This window comes from Ctenocephalides felis, unplaced genomic scaffold, assembly GCF_003426905.1.
Source record: "Ctenocephalides felis isolate EL2017-DRISC unplaced genomic scaffold, ASM342690v1 CF-g0.4_SCAFFOLD_01886, whole genome shotgun sequence".
Classification (NCBI taxonomy): Eukaryota; Metazoa; Arthropoda; class Insecta; order Siphonaptera; family Pulicidae; genus Ctenocephalides; species Ctenocephalides felis.
The window spans coordinates 183114406-183130390 of NW_020538040.1; the positions used below are offsets into that span (position 1 = coordinate 183114406).

The window sequence follows — 15985 nt, forward strand, 5'->3', positions numbered from 1 at the left end:
TTTTTTTTTAATATATCTACCGTCTATTAAAACGCCCATTAATAATTTTTTAGCAGGCTAACAATGTTGTCAATGTAATGGTTTTCATTTACTTGTTGTGCGTTTGATTCCAAAAACAAATATTGCGAAAACCTGGCGCGTTAAATGAAACAGTGTTAAGAGCATGACGTCAATACGAGAGTAATAGAACGATTTTCTGTACTATGTGTGTATTTTCGGTTTTAGGTTTTATTTTTTATTAACTTGAAATGCTGTTTATTGCTCTACAAATGGAAAGATTACCAATGAAAAAGGAGAAGAATTCGATTACTTTTTACCACATAGATTTTGGTTTATTAGATCTTATATATTTTCCCATTTTTACAAAATTTTGGGTTGCCTTACTGTTACATGAGGAATTCTTATAGGTACATACTTAAGGTGTGCAATCAAAAAAAAATTTTTTTTTTTTTAATTTCTCATGGTGGGGGCGGTGGTAAATACACTTGGATGGTCAACTGTGACTAAATTTCTTACTCTTTTTAAAAAAAACTGATTCTTTAATTATGATAAACGTTCTGAATTTTTTCACTTTCCATAGATTGAATTATAGTAATCGCCCAAATTTTTTTTTGCATATATTCACGTCTCAGAGATTTTTTAACATTTTGGTATACTTCAGAAAAAATGGATGTATGTGCTCGTATATGTGTGCGTGTGTGTTTTGGATGTATGTATGTATGGATACAATTTTTCGTCCACGTTTTCGGGTGCATTTGTTAATGGATTTGAATGATTCAAAAACATTCGATTCCTATTGATGAGGAGACGAGCTGATTAGTTTTTGGCAAAGATAGGTGCAGCCGTTTCGGAGATACGAAACAAAGAGTGCAGGAAATATAAATCGAGATTTTGAGAATGCGGAGCATCCGATTTAAATTACTCAAAATATATTTAGTTCGTAATGATGGGAAGAAGTGGTGATTAGTTTTTGGCAAAGGCCGGTCTGGCTGTTTTAGAGATAAAGAGCTAAATGTGCAAAAAATGGTAGTTTTTTGAGAAATAGAAGCAACCTTCTTTTTTGAATGATTCTAAAAAATACATATGCGAGAATAAAAATGGGCATCATATTTTTTATAATTATTTGTTCCCCTCCAGGTCTAAAACAGTTATCAAATCATTAATATGTTGATTTGACGATTTTATAAAAAATGAAACTTCCTTCCTGTCGGCGTTGTCAGTAGAGCATGACAACAAAATTACTGAATAACCTAGATTTTTATAACAAATTAAGTTTCATCGAGAATAATTTGATATACTTTTCATATTTGTTATATTTTCTGGACAGATGATTTTGGTCATACATATTTATATCAGTCAGATGTTACAGAAATAATTTTAATAAACCGCGGACTTGTAATCTGGATATACTGTAAATATTTCTGAAAAAAATCTACAAGAATATTTGTACTGTGATATGAAAATGGTTGCATAAATAAGAAATGATTAATAGCCCATTAAATAATTAATCTAATATTAAATAACTGATTTTTTATTTGCTTCTGAATGGATGGTGCGATTTTTTGAATCATTTTTCTAAATGATGATATATATAGAATAATAATTATATATGTATTCTATTTATGTATCTATATATTAATAATATTAATATTAATATTAATAAATATTAATCTATTTATATTTAAATTTTTAGATATTTCTGTTATTTTTATACTATGCTATAAATTTCGAATTTATATACTATTTAATGTTCTAACAAATGTATTAGATTTTACAATTATTTTTTATACATAGTGGTCTGGTGCTTCTTTCATTTTTACTTCATTAATTTTTGCTTATTCTTGACTGGATTTATAAATGTAGGATCTCTCTATACATTAGTTATTATTTTTTAAAAAAATTGTATAGTAACTTTTTGAGAAAATTGCAACATTTTGTTCCAGATATATGGTCAATCAATAACTCATAATTTTCTGAGAAAATAAACTAGTTATCAGTATAGTCTGATATTTTTATAGTGAATTCCAAAAACACTTTACAGAATACTAGAACTTTGCTACGTATAGAAACTTAATTTCATATCTATTTGTTACTTTTTATAGAGAAACTTATTTTTACTCTCACTCAACTGTATTACTGTACTTAAGTAGAAGTAATATTTAAAAACTTTTACTCAAAGCCATTTATAAATAAATATATTACATTTTTTATATCTACTAGTAAAGTTATATGCTAAAAATAAATATATATACTAATATTAAAATATGATGATTCCAATTGTATTTGTGAAATTAATACCAAATCAATTTCTGTCGTACATTTTTTTATTTATCAGATATATACTTTGAACTTCTCGGTTTTGACCTTACACAATATATTATATATTGTATGAGGTCATGTGTTAAAAATAGTATATTTGCGTTTAAAAATTTATAAATGCACGCATAAATAATTTTTGCAGTATTTAGGAAAGTAATGTTACAGATTTACATTTACAATATTTTTTAAAATTTTACTACTTACCTACTTTTTCTGAATTATTTATATTTTAGGCATGACATATATAATCAAAAAAATATCTTAGAACGAAATCAATCTCACAAAACTAATGTTCTTTTTTTGAAGTAAAACTTCTTTAGGCGCGATATGGGTGTAAAAATTTTTAGGCGCGACACGGGTGTAAATCCGTACAAATGCAACGAAAATGCCAACGTGTAGTTGAACACTACGACGCCGTAAGCGCTGATGTCGCGAGTATCCACTCATATCGCGTCATGTCATGCGTAAGTCGAGCGCTAAACCCTATATGAACTTGCATTAATTGAATCACGTTTTTTATGTTATGTCCTCATGGAATAAGACTTTTCTTAGAGAATAAATGTGCCATGGAATATAATAAATTTATATTGAATCTCGTTGAAGACAAAATAATATCTACTGCCACGGATATTTATGTAGGTTGCCATGCGACAGATCAACAATCATACATTCGTCAGCAGTTTCAAAAAAATCGGTTATTGATACCGGGGCTTTGCCGTATGAAATAATTTTAGTTCTGAATAAATTTTACATAATAACAACTAATATTGATGTAAGTGATGGCTTAGCTAATGGTTGTGTGGGAAAATTAGTGTACATAGAACGTGGCGATGATGATGAACTTCTACGTTTATGGTTTGAATTTCCCGGTAAGATAGGTAACAAAATTAGGAAGAAAGCTTCACATCATATTCAAACTCTTGATATCAGTAGGACAGCTGTGCCGATGCTCAGGAGATCTTATTATTATTGATGTTATATGATTATTAAAAGATGATTTTTAAAATTCAAATATGATGTTTTTTTATTTTTATCTTAATTGCCTACTCATACAATATTAAAAGTTTTACTTCAATCGCGTGTGATCCTTACGCGCACTCTTTTTTTTTCAATTAAAATGTTATAATTTTGTGATAACGATTCCGAGTTTCTATCATTTTTTTGAAGATTTTATCCTGCTAACGATAACACATATCTAGTATCGAAACATATAAATAAACTAGTGGTGTATGGCATTGTACCTTGAGGCACTGGAACTTCCCATACCGCATTAAAATTTTGAAAATCCGAATTATTTTCAATATTCAAAGAAATTGTTTTTCGGATGCTTAGTTCTCTCAAATACTGGCATTTTTTGCACAATTAGCTCGGTATCTCCAAAATAGCTGGACCTGCCTTTGCCAAAAACTAAACACAACTTTTCCCACTCATTAAAAATTGAATGTTTTATAGATTATTCAAATCGGATACTTTGTTCTCTCAAAAACTCGATTTCTATTTTCTGCACTCTTTGCTCCGTATCTCCGTAACGGCTGGAACTGCCTTGCCAAAACTAATCAGCACATCTCCCTATCAATAGGAATCGAATGTTTTTGAATGAAATCGTCGACAAAAAATTGCGGACACATCTACACACACACACAGATACACACATCCATTTTTTCTAAGGTATGCCGAAATGTTCAGAAACCTTTAAAACGTGAAGATACGCAAAAATTTTCATTTTTGGTTTTCGGCCCATTACTATAACTTACCCTACGGGAAGTATTTTATTCGACGTATTACTCTTACATTATTACAAATACAATAATTTTTATATTTTGCTTAAATAATTATTTGTTTCTTTTGCATTTTGAATCATATGCTAAAACTGTGCGATCCACCTGAGTTGTCTATAGGTATCTTTTCCAATGTGAAATCTTTTTTGGAATTTCGATATCGTTTTCATGTAAGGACATATTACAATAAGAAGTTCATTTGTATTCAATACATCAAGTACTTCCAATAAATATTCTTAATATATTCACTACGAAGCAATACGAATTTATTCATCAAACGTAAGTGAGGCAAATCAATTAGTCAGCTCGTATTTAATTTGTATGGTTATATTATTTGACTAACCCTTCAACGGACCAGAAGTTCTTAGACCTTTTTTTGAACAACTATCCTTTTTCTGATAAAATGTCAAATTACTGTTTGCTCGAATCAACTTCGAGTATCTCTCGTCGGGAGTAATGTGATTGAGTAAGAGCTACTCTTTTTGGCAGTAATTTGGTTTTCTTAACTATAGCACAATTTATGGTGAAAATGGATATTACTACTAGGTAGTCGTTTGGCTGCCTTTTTTGGTTCCATCCACATTCTCATTTCTCTCCTAACTGTTTTTATTCGGTGCTATAACTAATGCAATGTTTATTGCATTTATAAAGTGTCATTTATACGACATATTGATCTGATTTGATGATTTGTAAATGACGCAAGTTCGTAAAGTTTCCCATGCTGTGTATTAAGAGAAGAGAAAACCATTTGAGCTCCGAGCTATGACTATGGCCTGTTAATAAACTGGTGACGATTCCCCTGCGTCATAGAACTCCTATCTGGGAATCTTTCATTAGGCAGCACCATAAAATACTTTATGGATAAATAAGAAGTAATACGATTATCGTAACAATAAACCGAAGGCGATCTGATCAGGGCCGAACATTTTACAATGGTAATTGATTCCAAGAAATGGTAAAAAAAAATTAGGTTATAGGGCCATCTAGGGATTCTTAAATGGTGCGTCTACTTTAGGTCACTTTGACCAGAACCAAGTCTTGGAGTAAGTTAATGTAATCGCAAAAAAATCGAAAATTAACATTTTTATATATCTTCACGTTTTAGAGGTTTCTGATCATTTTGGCATACCTTATAAAAAATGATGTATGTGTATGTGTGCGGATACAAATTTTCATCGACGATTTCGGGAATGCGGATCAACCGATTTAAATAATTTATGAAACATTCGATTTCTATTAATAAGGAGACGTGCTGATTAGTTTTTGGCAAAGGCAGGTCTAGACGTTTTGAAGATACGACGCAAAAAGTGCCAAAAATTGTAATTAAACTTTTGAGAGAACGGATTTCAATAATTCAAATAATATTTTACTTATATTGACACAATGAAAAATTTATTAAACTTTTGGGAAGGCAGGTCTAGCTGTTTCGCAGATCGAGTGAAAAAAGTGAAAAAAAATGCAATTTGGGTGTCAAAAATGATCATTAGACATATGCACATCAAATTAACAATATAACCACAGTAAACAGTATAAACATAGTTAAACCGTTAAACTGGGACGCGGCGCTTACGCGCTTCGAGATTTCTTTTCTAAAACAGCCATGCAGCACGATTGATTAGAAAAAAAGTTCACAATTTTTAAAATATAAAAAGTTCAAATTTTTCAAAAAAGTTAATTTTTCAAAAATTTTATTTTTTCAAATTTTTCAAAAATTATAAAGGCTTTTTTAAAGATTTTAATTTTTGGTACGGGAAGTTGCAGCAGTTTGCCTTATGGCACGATGCCATGCATCACTAGTTTACTTTTTTATTTTTTTTGTAAAATATTAAAAACAAATGTTTGTATTAGAGCTTTTTCGCTTGATAGAGTTCTAGACGAGATCATTTTAAAAATACAATTTGTTTTAACATATATTTTGAAAGAGATTCTTTGCACTATTAGAAGGTCATTTATTTATTGTTCTTACTAATTGAATTTATATTTTTTACTTCTGGACACTTCTAGGAAGCAACACAACTTTGCTTTCCTCTATAAATATAAATTAGGATTATATTTTAAAGTGAAAACTGTTAACACTACTGCTTGATACCGAGGTAGACGAAATTACTTATAATATACTTATTGAGCTTGTCCTTGGCTTCGTGGTAAAAGCTTTGGTCTTGCAAACATAAGGTCCAGATTCTATCCCCATTTTGGACAACTTGATATCCAGATATCATCTTAAATCCGATTTTAAGTGGAAATAGCTTTTCGGGGCTTTGCTGCAATATCACATCACTATAAGAAATATTTTATAATATAATTGTATTATATTACTAGATTGCCTTCTAATAATTCTACTATATCTCAACAGCTCATAGAGCACTAAAAATAGTTCTGATAAAAAAAAATAAAGTTTTTTGTGAGAGTAATATAATTCTTGATAAATACCTCGAAAAGTTGTTTCTGGGAATAACATAATTGCTGACATAGAGAAACAAGCATTGCTGACTAAGATTCAAAGACTTAGACCTTGACCCCAGGACCCCAAGTGCAAAACCTGTGTAAAATAACAATTAATAATTTGTTCTGGTTTTTATAAAAAAAAATATTTTCTCCAAATCAAAAACCGAGGGGAGTTACTATAAATAGATTTATATTGTTTCGTCGTTTTATAATACTTAATTTTGGCAATTTAACAAATAAACTTTTACGACATTTCATATATCTTTATTATGCATTACACAGTAGACTTTTAGTAATCCGCATTGAGTTACAAACAATTCGTAATGGCAAATTCTATAAATACAAACCCACGAAATCACTTCTTGGACTCTTGAATACAACAAAGTATTTTTAAAAGTACCATCTCATTCTCAACGCCAAACATATGCAATCCTTAGGAATTCTACCGGCCGTAAATTTTAATTCAATTAAACTTTACGGCCGGTTTATTTGCAAACATTGTTATAAACATTCACGTCATACAAATTGCTAAAACAAACACTATTTGGATACTGATAATTGACTTAATTTTATTACAAATATTTTTAGGCACAATTCTATACGGATCAATCATGTACTTTATTCGGAGCACCTTGGTGATGACCTTCCGAAATTGGTTTGGTTACGATATCTATACCGCGATTATTTTTATGATGAATAGATAAATAACATTTACTTATTGATAATAATTTATTATACTTACTAAACTTATCCATATCTTCTAAATCTTTGGTATATAGCAACATTCGTAAAATTGAAGAACGACATTTTTAACTTCCCGTAGGTGTGTGTGTGTGCGGATACACATTTTCGTCGACGATTTCGGGACACACGGATCAACCGTGTAAAAAAATCTTTTTTTTAAAAAAATTGCAAAATTTTTAAAAATTAAACTTAAGGCACGATGCCATACACCACTAGTTTTTCAGAATAAACTCGTAGCTGGCCTGAGTAAGCACTTGGTCTAGCAACCGATGGTTTTGGGTTCGGTATGCTCTCCCCCAGCATGATATCAAGCAGTAGTGATATTCATTTAAGATTGTGGGTCTAAAATATGACATCAAGTGAAAACAGCTTTTAAGAGCATTGCTTCTAAAATAACTCAGTCAAAAATACTAATCAAGTATATCAATCAACTATTAAGGACAATTACTCTAATATCTTCTATATCTTTTGTTAATATACCTGAATATATTAACAAAACAATTGCTAAATATCTTCAATAGACAAATTGTAATTCAATTAGATATAAAATTAAAAACATTTGACCAATATTATCTCAATATAGTAATTGCTTTTTTGAGTTAACCAGCAGGAACATAATTAAATTATGAGATTACCTCATATTTCTAATATTTCAAATGGATTTATGAACATTTTATGTTTCTGTATAGACTAATGTAGCATAAATATTATTGAAGCCACGTGCAGTTTTTAATTAAATTAATATTTTATTTTAAATTTCTCTATACTAATGCAATTTATCTATATTTTGATCATTATATTTTTCAATTTAAAGAGTTTCAATCAACTTTAAAGATCAATTCTATGTTCACCAATTGTAAGACATTTCTTCGGTCTTTCTGTAGTCCGTATCTCCGATCCATACTGATTTATCCATAGTTTACTCATTTCTTATGCTCGTCAAGAATTGTTACTTATATCTTAATTTCTGGTCAAAAGATGGGCTAATCCAATCTCCTGTTGATTCAATAGTCGCATTCGTAATACTTCCTCATTTCTGATTTTACAGGTCAGTTTCAACATTTCCATTTTAAAACTGTTTAGATATCTTGTCAGTCTTCCTGGAGTCCTTGTCTTTGATCCATAGATTACTAATTTCTTTTTAACGTCCGCAATTGTTAGTTACTTGATACAAATTAGTTTTTGTGATGGGCCCAATCTAATCTTCTGTTGATTTTATAGTCGCATTCGCAGCCGACGTTGTGGATCAATTTCATCTTCTCTATTTAACAACTCTTCAGATATTTTATCACTCTTTCTGGAATCCTTGTTTATTATAGTTTGCTAATTTCTTTGTCACATCGGAAGAAAATTGTCAACTGTTAGTTATTTCTCCTGATTGTGCAAATGTTAAGTGGGTCAAATCCATTCTGCTCTTTGTTTTATAATCGTAATATTTTGTCAGCCTTTTTTCAAAATCTATACCAATATATCTATAGATTAATTTGTGCTAAATGTCCACATTAAATCAAGACATCAGTGTTAGTTACTTCATATTCTAATAAACATCTATGTTTAATTGATACAATACTAATTAGTTTATGGCTTAGAATAATTGCTTTGATAATAATCGATTCTTTTCTCCTTTTCAGATCCCAAACTGAGCGATGGCCACCATAGATGGGCGACCAGCCCAATATGGGATCTCCTTGAAACATCTACGGGAGTTAATGGAACATCGCGGAAGAGAAGGTGTAAACAAGATTAACGAATTAGGGGGAGTGCAAGAGATATGTAAAAAATTGTATACATCACCTAGCGAAGGTAATTACTTTCAATTTAATCCGACATCATAAAGAAATAAAATTCCATTCCTCTATTGTCACTACGCAGACCCATTAGTTTTTGTTCACCAGCAGGTTTATTTACGGAGGAACAGGTATTAAAAATGAGCCTTTCAGAGAAGAAAAATGAGAATTTAACATATGCATTTTAAATTATGAGGATTTTCAGAGATTCTGATGTGTATAAATTCTTCTTACTAAGTTTTGGATGCGTGCCAACATATGAGGATTTTTATAATTTACTCGGAACGTTAAAATTCACTCTGAAACTTTGATTATATACATGGAAACGAAAAAGTCTTTGAGTTTTTATTATTCACTTGATTTAATGTTCGGTACCAGACTGAAATTTTGAATTATTTTGCGTAATAATAGAAATCTGAGTATTTTTTTGTGGAGCTAGTAATAGGAAATTTTATCAGGATTAATGCTATATTTTTAATGCAAAATTATATGCTTACTCAAATGCTTTAAAACCTAGCTTAGAATATTGGATTAGTTTCAAGTTTACAATAAAATAAATTTTCAATAAATACTATGTTTCTCTAATACCTCATAATGTGGATTCCAGGAATTTGCATTACTAATGAGTGTACTTTATTAACTATTTATCAGATTTATCAGATAGAAATATTGTGAATCTAACAAATTTATCAAAGTCGAGTAATAATATTCAACTATACTTCAACATTTTTCAGATTCAACTTATCAAAATGCCACTGATAAACATTTTCTTCTCAACATTTGCTAGTTTTTACGTCATAAACGTGGATTTTATAAAAAAATGTCCTTCAATACAAAGAGCTGCTTTTGATAAATCCACTTATTCCATATATAATATTTTAGAATCAGTTAGATCATTTATAATGACTTATTCCAAATCTATTTATCACCATTTCCTATTAATTAAAATTATTTTTTCTTATGACTACTATTTGATATTGTCAAACCAAACCCTGCTGGATGACATAAATAATGGATCCTTATATAATTGATATTTCCATTTATGATTTAATAATTCTTTTATCTAGGCCTGAGTGGTTCACAAATAGACACAGATCATAGAAGAGAAACATTTGGATCCAACACGATACCACCTAAACCTTCAAAAACATTTCTTCAACTTGTTTGGGAAGCGTTGCACGATACGACGCTTATTATTCTCCAAATAGCTGCCATAGTATCTCTCGGTCTATCTTTCTATCAACCTGCCGACGATTCGGGTAATTTACTGTTTATTTCACCACATTACTATGTTTGGATGCTTGATTGACACCTTTTTTTCCAGCTGGGCCCATCGAGGACGACGAAGGACATTACGGATGGATCGAGGGCCTTGCTATTCTTGTTTCAGTCATAGTTGTAGTTATAGTAACAGCTTTTAATGATTATTCAAAAGAAAGACAATTTAGAGGATTGCAAAGTAAAATTGAAGGCGAGCATAAATTTTCAGTTATTAGACAAGGAGAAGTGAAACAGATATCGGTTGGTGATATTGTCGTCGGCGATATTTGTCAAATCAAATATGGAGATCTTTTACCAGCGGACGGTTTATTGATCCAGAGTAATGATCTGAAGGTAAATTATGAGAATATTTTTATAGAATTGTTGCTTCGTTAGTTCTTCATTTCTCATTGCACCATTTTCCCTCCTAGGTGGACGAATCCTCCCTGACGGGAGAGTCCGACCATGTGAAGAAAGGCGAGTCCTTCGACCCGATGGTCCTGTCGGGGACGCACGTCATGGAGGGCAGCGGCAAAATGCTGGTGACGGCCGTCGGCGTCAACTCGCAGGCCGGCATCATCTTCACACTGCTGGGTGCTGCAGTCGACCAACAGGAACAAGAGATCAAAAAGATGAAGAAAGGTATCAATATTGTAGGATCATTAGATTTCGTTCATAATCTCATCACCCGCCTCGACTACCGTAACTGCAAGTTTAATAATAATAAATTGTAGTAATAATAATAATAAACAATATGACTCAGTTGATTCGAAAACTTTCAGTTATGGTAGCTTATCACAAAGACACATACATAAAGTAATGTATGCACTATGATTTATGTCAGATTGCTGCATACAAATGTTAATTATTTCGAAATATCTTCTTGCTATGACTGTCTTTTTACCAAAATTTCAAGTGTTTCAGTTTATAATTGTTGAAGATGTATATGTTGATATCAATTATTACATAATGTATAATGCATATATTGGTAAAATACAATATATTTTACATAAAACACAAACTTGGTTGAAGCCGTAATGCTAAAATTTGATCATGAAAGAAAAATTCTATCACATTTTTTTAAATTATCAAATACAAAACAAGGAGCAGCGTTATTAATGATATACACGATTATTCTCCTGTCTTTCAAATTTTGGCATTACGAACTCATTTATCTCGGCTAAAATTCTTTGGAATAAGTATTTATATTATGATACTCCCTGGTAGTTTTCTATTCCACATCATGTGTGTTTCTAATTGTTTCGTACCACCCCACAAAGTTATATTAAATATCTATTTAGTGTAAATAGATCTGTATTGTATATATTTGCATCGATTTGTCTTCATTCCATAAAATTGTGTCATGGTTATATGAATATGTTCCTATAGTATTTGATTTTAGATTTATATGGGGTAGTTAAAATTGATTGCACAATTTTTACAAGACGTAAAATAATATCAAATAAATTTTAAGCCACATTTATTAAGTTTGAATAATTAAATTTAAATATAGACCCTACTAACAATCTTGAGCAGTAAATTGTTTTAATTTCAATATTTCTGATTTTTATATAATGAATATATTTATCGTTAGTTAGCAGAATACTAACAATAACATCTGTTTAATTAATAAAGTATTTATAGCATTTAATATAATTTGGACAGCCGTGATTTGAATTGAATCTGATGATATTATTGTTAGTATCTTTGAGACGAATATTGTTCCAATGGCACTGAACATTTGAATTTGTCATGTGACTATAAAAATGCATTTATCCCATTCACTTGATATGATATATAAATGTACCCTTTCCAATTAGGATTTTTTTATATTTATTCATTTTCTAATATATTTGTTTTGCATGTGTCTTATACAGAAGCTAAAAAGATGCGGAAGAAGAAAAGTTTAACAGGTGATTTTTATGTTATTTTTATATAATCATACATTTTAAAAGTTAAATTTAATTATTGAGATTAAAGTTAAATTCATTAAATGAATTATTATACAGTAAAATGCTGTCAGAATTTCTTGAATACAATTCAGACTAATGGTAGTTATGATAAATTTATGTTTGGTTCATAATATTGGGTATAAATCAAAATTATTTCACTTGTAGATTAGTGTCTTGTGTTGTTAAATGTTGTAGAAGAATTAATTTGTTTGCATACGTGTTATACATATTTAAAAAATCTATGTGTATAATGCATATAAATGTCCTTTTGTATCAATTTTCCTATAGTACGATGGCTACCAGTAAATGTTGTCCGGTTACATAATAATATGTATCTGGACCTTGAAGCATTTTACTGTATGTTAAATGAAATAAGTATGACCAAGGGAATGAGAACTCTGGAACGATTAGCTCGAAATCTTGAATAAACCTTTTCCAACGAGTGTCGTCTATAGACGACATCCAGTGTGTCGACTTTTGCTTCAGTATTTATCACTCAGAAATAAATTATGGAGAATTGTAATTTGTTATGATTTTCAGTTGTTTAAAAGTGTAATTTTTAGTTTTTAAATACTTTTTATTGATAATGTTCGGAAAATTTTAAAGTATTTTGTATAACAAATACTTGGGCGTCTTGCTGGCTTGTGTCATTTTGCGGAGAACACTATCGTAGCGAAAAGGTTAATGCTCATTTATATGGTGTGTGAAGATTTTGTCGATGTATAATAATGGACTTTAAAACTTTTGTTCAGAATTGGTCAACGATATACAAAGCAATAATTAATTAAATTTAAAATTTGATGATTTCTATACATGAGCAAAGTCTTCATATAAGTCCGAATGAGACATTTAGAGCAAATGGTTCACGAGTGCTCGTTCTATGACAATATCATCTGCTAACCGCTCGATTAAACTAAACCAGGAGACGAAGAGGCGGGTCCAGTGACAGGTAACAGTCACCTGTCCTCTCCGGCTCAGACGAAGACCGCTCTTCAGGAAGTCGAACATGAGAACCACGTCGAGAGCGCTCCAGTGCCATCCGAGGGACACAAGAAAGAAAAGTCTGTATTGCAAGCAAAGTTGACCAAACTCGCCATTCAAATAGGATATGCCGGTTCTACTATTGCAATGCTCACTGTTATTATATTGATGACGCAATTTTGTATTAAGACATTTGTTATTGATGAAAAGCCATGGAAGAACACTTACATTAACGATTTAGTGAGGCATTTTATTATTGGTGTTACTGTTTTGGTCGTTGCTGTGCCTGAAGGCTTGCCGCTAGCTGTTACGTTATCTTTAGCGTACTCTGTTAAGGTAAATTTAATAATTACTACTAATGGGGACAAGCTCAAGTTTACTTGCATAAAAATTTTCATGAAACTTTACGTGGTGATAGAGTTTAAATTGGAAAAGAATCCCTTAAAGCATAAAATTAATCTTTCACCATGCTAAGTTTCATCAAAGGTTCATTATAATGTCACGAATATTTGATGGTCTCTTTCCGACGAATTAATTTGTTATTTACTATAGAAAATGATGAAAGACAACAATTTGGTACGACATTTGGACGCATGTGAAACGATGGGAAATGCTACTGCCATTTGTTCCGATAAAACCGGCACTCTCACAACGAACAGAATGACTGTTGTCCAGTCGTACATTTGTGAAAAGTTATGTAAGAGCGCGCGCTTTGCCGACTTCCCTGCACAAGTTGGTAATTTAATTGTGCAAGGCATATCTGTAAATTCTGCCTATACTTCCCGAATAATGGTAAGAAAATAGTACTATCAAGATTTTGTACGGTAACGTTAACTACATACTTATAGCTGGTGTTTTTTTTAGCCCTCACAAGACCCTGGTGAGCTCCCTATGCAAGTCGGTAACAAAACTGAGTGCGCTTTGCTCGGATTCGTTCAAAGCCTTGGAAAAAGTTATCAAGCCGTCCGAGATGATATCACAGAGGAATCATTCACCCGAGTTTATACATTTAATTCAGTACGCAAATCAATGAGCACAGTTATTCCAAGGCAGGGCGGCGGCTATAGGTTGTTCACGAAGGGAGCCTCCGAGATGGTCTTGAAAAGGTAATTCAGGCTATATTTATTTCAAGATTGATACAGAATATATGTAACCTGGTGATTTATTTCTCAGGTGTGCGTTCATTTACGGACACGATGGTCGGTTGGAGAAATTCACGCGTGATATGCAGGAGAGGCTTCTCCACCAAGTGATTGAGCCGATGGCCTGCGATGGACTTAGGACTATCTCAATTGCATATCGAGATTTTGTGCCTGGCAAAGCCGAAATTAACCAAGTTCATGCAGAAACTGAACCTAACTGGAATGATGAGGATAACATAGTAAATAATTTAACATGTCTTTGCGTGGTTGGTATCGAAGATCCTGTCAGACCAGAGGTAAAATCATAAAACAAATTCATATAAAAACTTAATATTGTTGTATATTTATGTAATGGTGTGTTTTAGGTACCTGATGCTATTCGTAAATGTCAAAAAGCAGGAATAACTGTTCGTATGGTAACTGGTGATAATATAAACACTGCAAGGTCTATTGCTACGAAATGTGGAATATTGAAACCCCAAGAAGATTTTCTGATTTTAGAAGGAAAAGAATTCAATAGGCGCATTAGAGACAGCAACGGTGATGTAAGTATCAGATTCACTTTTTTCCTTTTACCACCTTGAATTTGTTTATACTTTCTTTTACTACTAGGTCCAACAACATCTGCTGGATAAAGTGTGGCCTAAATTACGTGTTTTGGCAAGATCTTCGCCCACTGACAAATACACATTGGTCAAAGGTATTATCGACAGCAATGTCAGTGAAAGCAGAGAAGTCGTGGCAGTCACAGGCGATGGTACAAACGACGGTCCAGCTCTTAAAAAAGCTGATGTTGGATTTGCCATGGTAAGTAAACTTCGAAAAATCATTTATTGTAAACTGCAAGATCATTGTGATAACAATATTATTTTAATTCAGGGTATTGCGGGTACAGATGTAGCAAAAGAAGCATCTGATATTATTTTGACTGATGATAATTTTACCAGTATTGTTAAGGCTGTCATGTGGGGACGTAATGTGTATGACAGTATTGCAAAGTTCTTACAATTTCAGTTGACTGTAAATGTGGTTGCAGTTATTGTAGCATTTATTGGTGCGTGTGCCGTTCAAGATAGTCCACTGAAGGTAAGGAATAAATAAATAATTGGAGATTAGGTTAAGAAAAGGTAAGGTTGAGAGTCATTTAATATGGATTGTTGACACTTGGTTGTTATTTTTCCAGTATATTTCATTATGTTATTTTAGGTCATCTTAAAAAACCACTTCAGTGTAGTATGATGTTTGAAAATCCTATCATCTAGCAGATGGATATTTGATGTATTTCAATGCGAAACAATTTCTATTTCAGGCTGTACAAATGTTGTGGGTTAATTTAATTATGGACACATTAGCCTCATTAGCTTTAGCAACAGAAGTTCCAACAGCTGATCTCTTGCTTAGAAAACCATACGGAAGAACCAAACCTCTCATATCTCGTACCATGATGAAAAATATACTTGGGCAATCTGTATATCAACTAACAGTTATATTCACACTGCTTTTTGTTGGTCAGTATCATCTCATCATCTATTCTATATGTTTGAAACATGAATTAACTGAGTCAAACTATTTTTTTC

At 31.5% G+C, this 15985-nt stretch overlaps 1 protein-coding gene across 7 annotated transcripts in view; it reads left to right on the top strand.

Moving 5' to 3' along the window:
- Nucleotides 1-15985, top strand: part of LOC113378179 (plasma membrane calcium-transporting ATPase 1) — a 128620-nt gene that overhangs the window by 100453 nt on the left and 12182 nt on the right. For 5 of the 7 annotated variants that reach the window (XM_026618705.1, XM_026618707.1, XM_026618704.1 and 2 more), the window contains exons 2-14: nucleotides 8918-9089; nucleotides 10141-10332; nucleotides 10398-10687; nucleotides 10765-10975; nucleotides 12211-12246; nucleotides 13208-13602; nucleotides 13819-14058; nucleotides 14131-14372; nucleotides 14440-14704; nucleotides 14774-14953; nucleotides 15021-15215; nucleotides 15288-15494; nucleotides 15718-15916. In XM_026618705.1, the coding sequence (XP_026474490.1) occupies nucleotides 8933-9089; nucleotides 10141-10332; nucleotides 10398-10687; nucleotides 10765-10975; nucleotides 12211-12246; nucleotides 13208-13602; nucleotides 13819-14058; nucleotides 14131-14372; nucleotides 14440-14704; nucleotides 14774-14953; nucleotides 15021-15215; nucleotides 15288-15494; nucleotides 15718-15916 (2809 nt within the window). In that variant the 5' untranslated portion in view covers nucleotides 8918-8932. The remainder of the gene's footprint in view (nucleotides 1-8917; nucleotides 9090-10140; nucleotides 10333-10397; nucleotides 10688-10764; nucleotides 10976-12210; nucleotides 12247-13207; nucleotides 13603-13818; nucleotides 14059-14130; nucleotides 14373-14439; nucleotides 14705-14773; nucleotides 14954-15020; nucleotides 15216-15287; nucleotides 15495-15717; nucleotides 15917-15985) is intronic. The other 2 variants (XM_026618709.1, XM_026618708.1) reach the window with 1 other exon arrangement.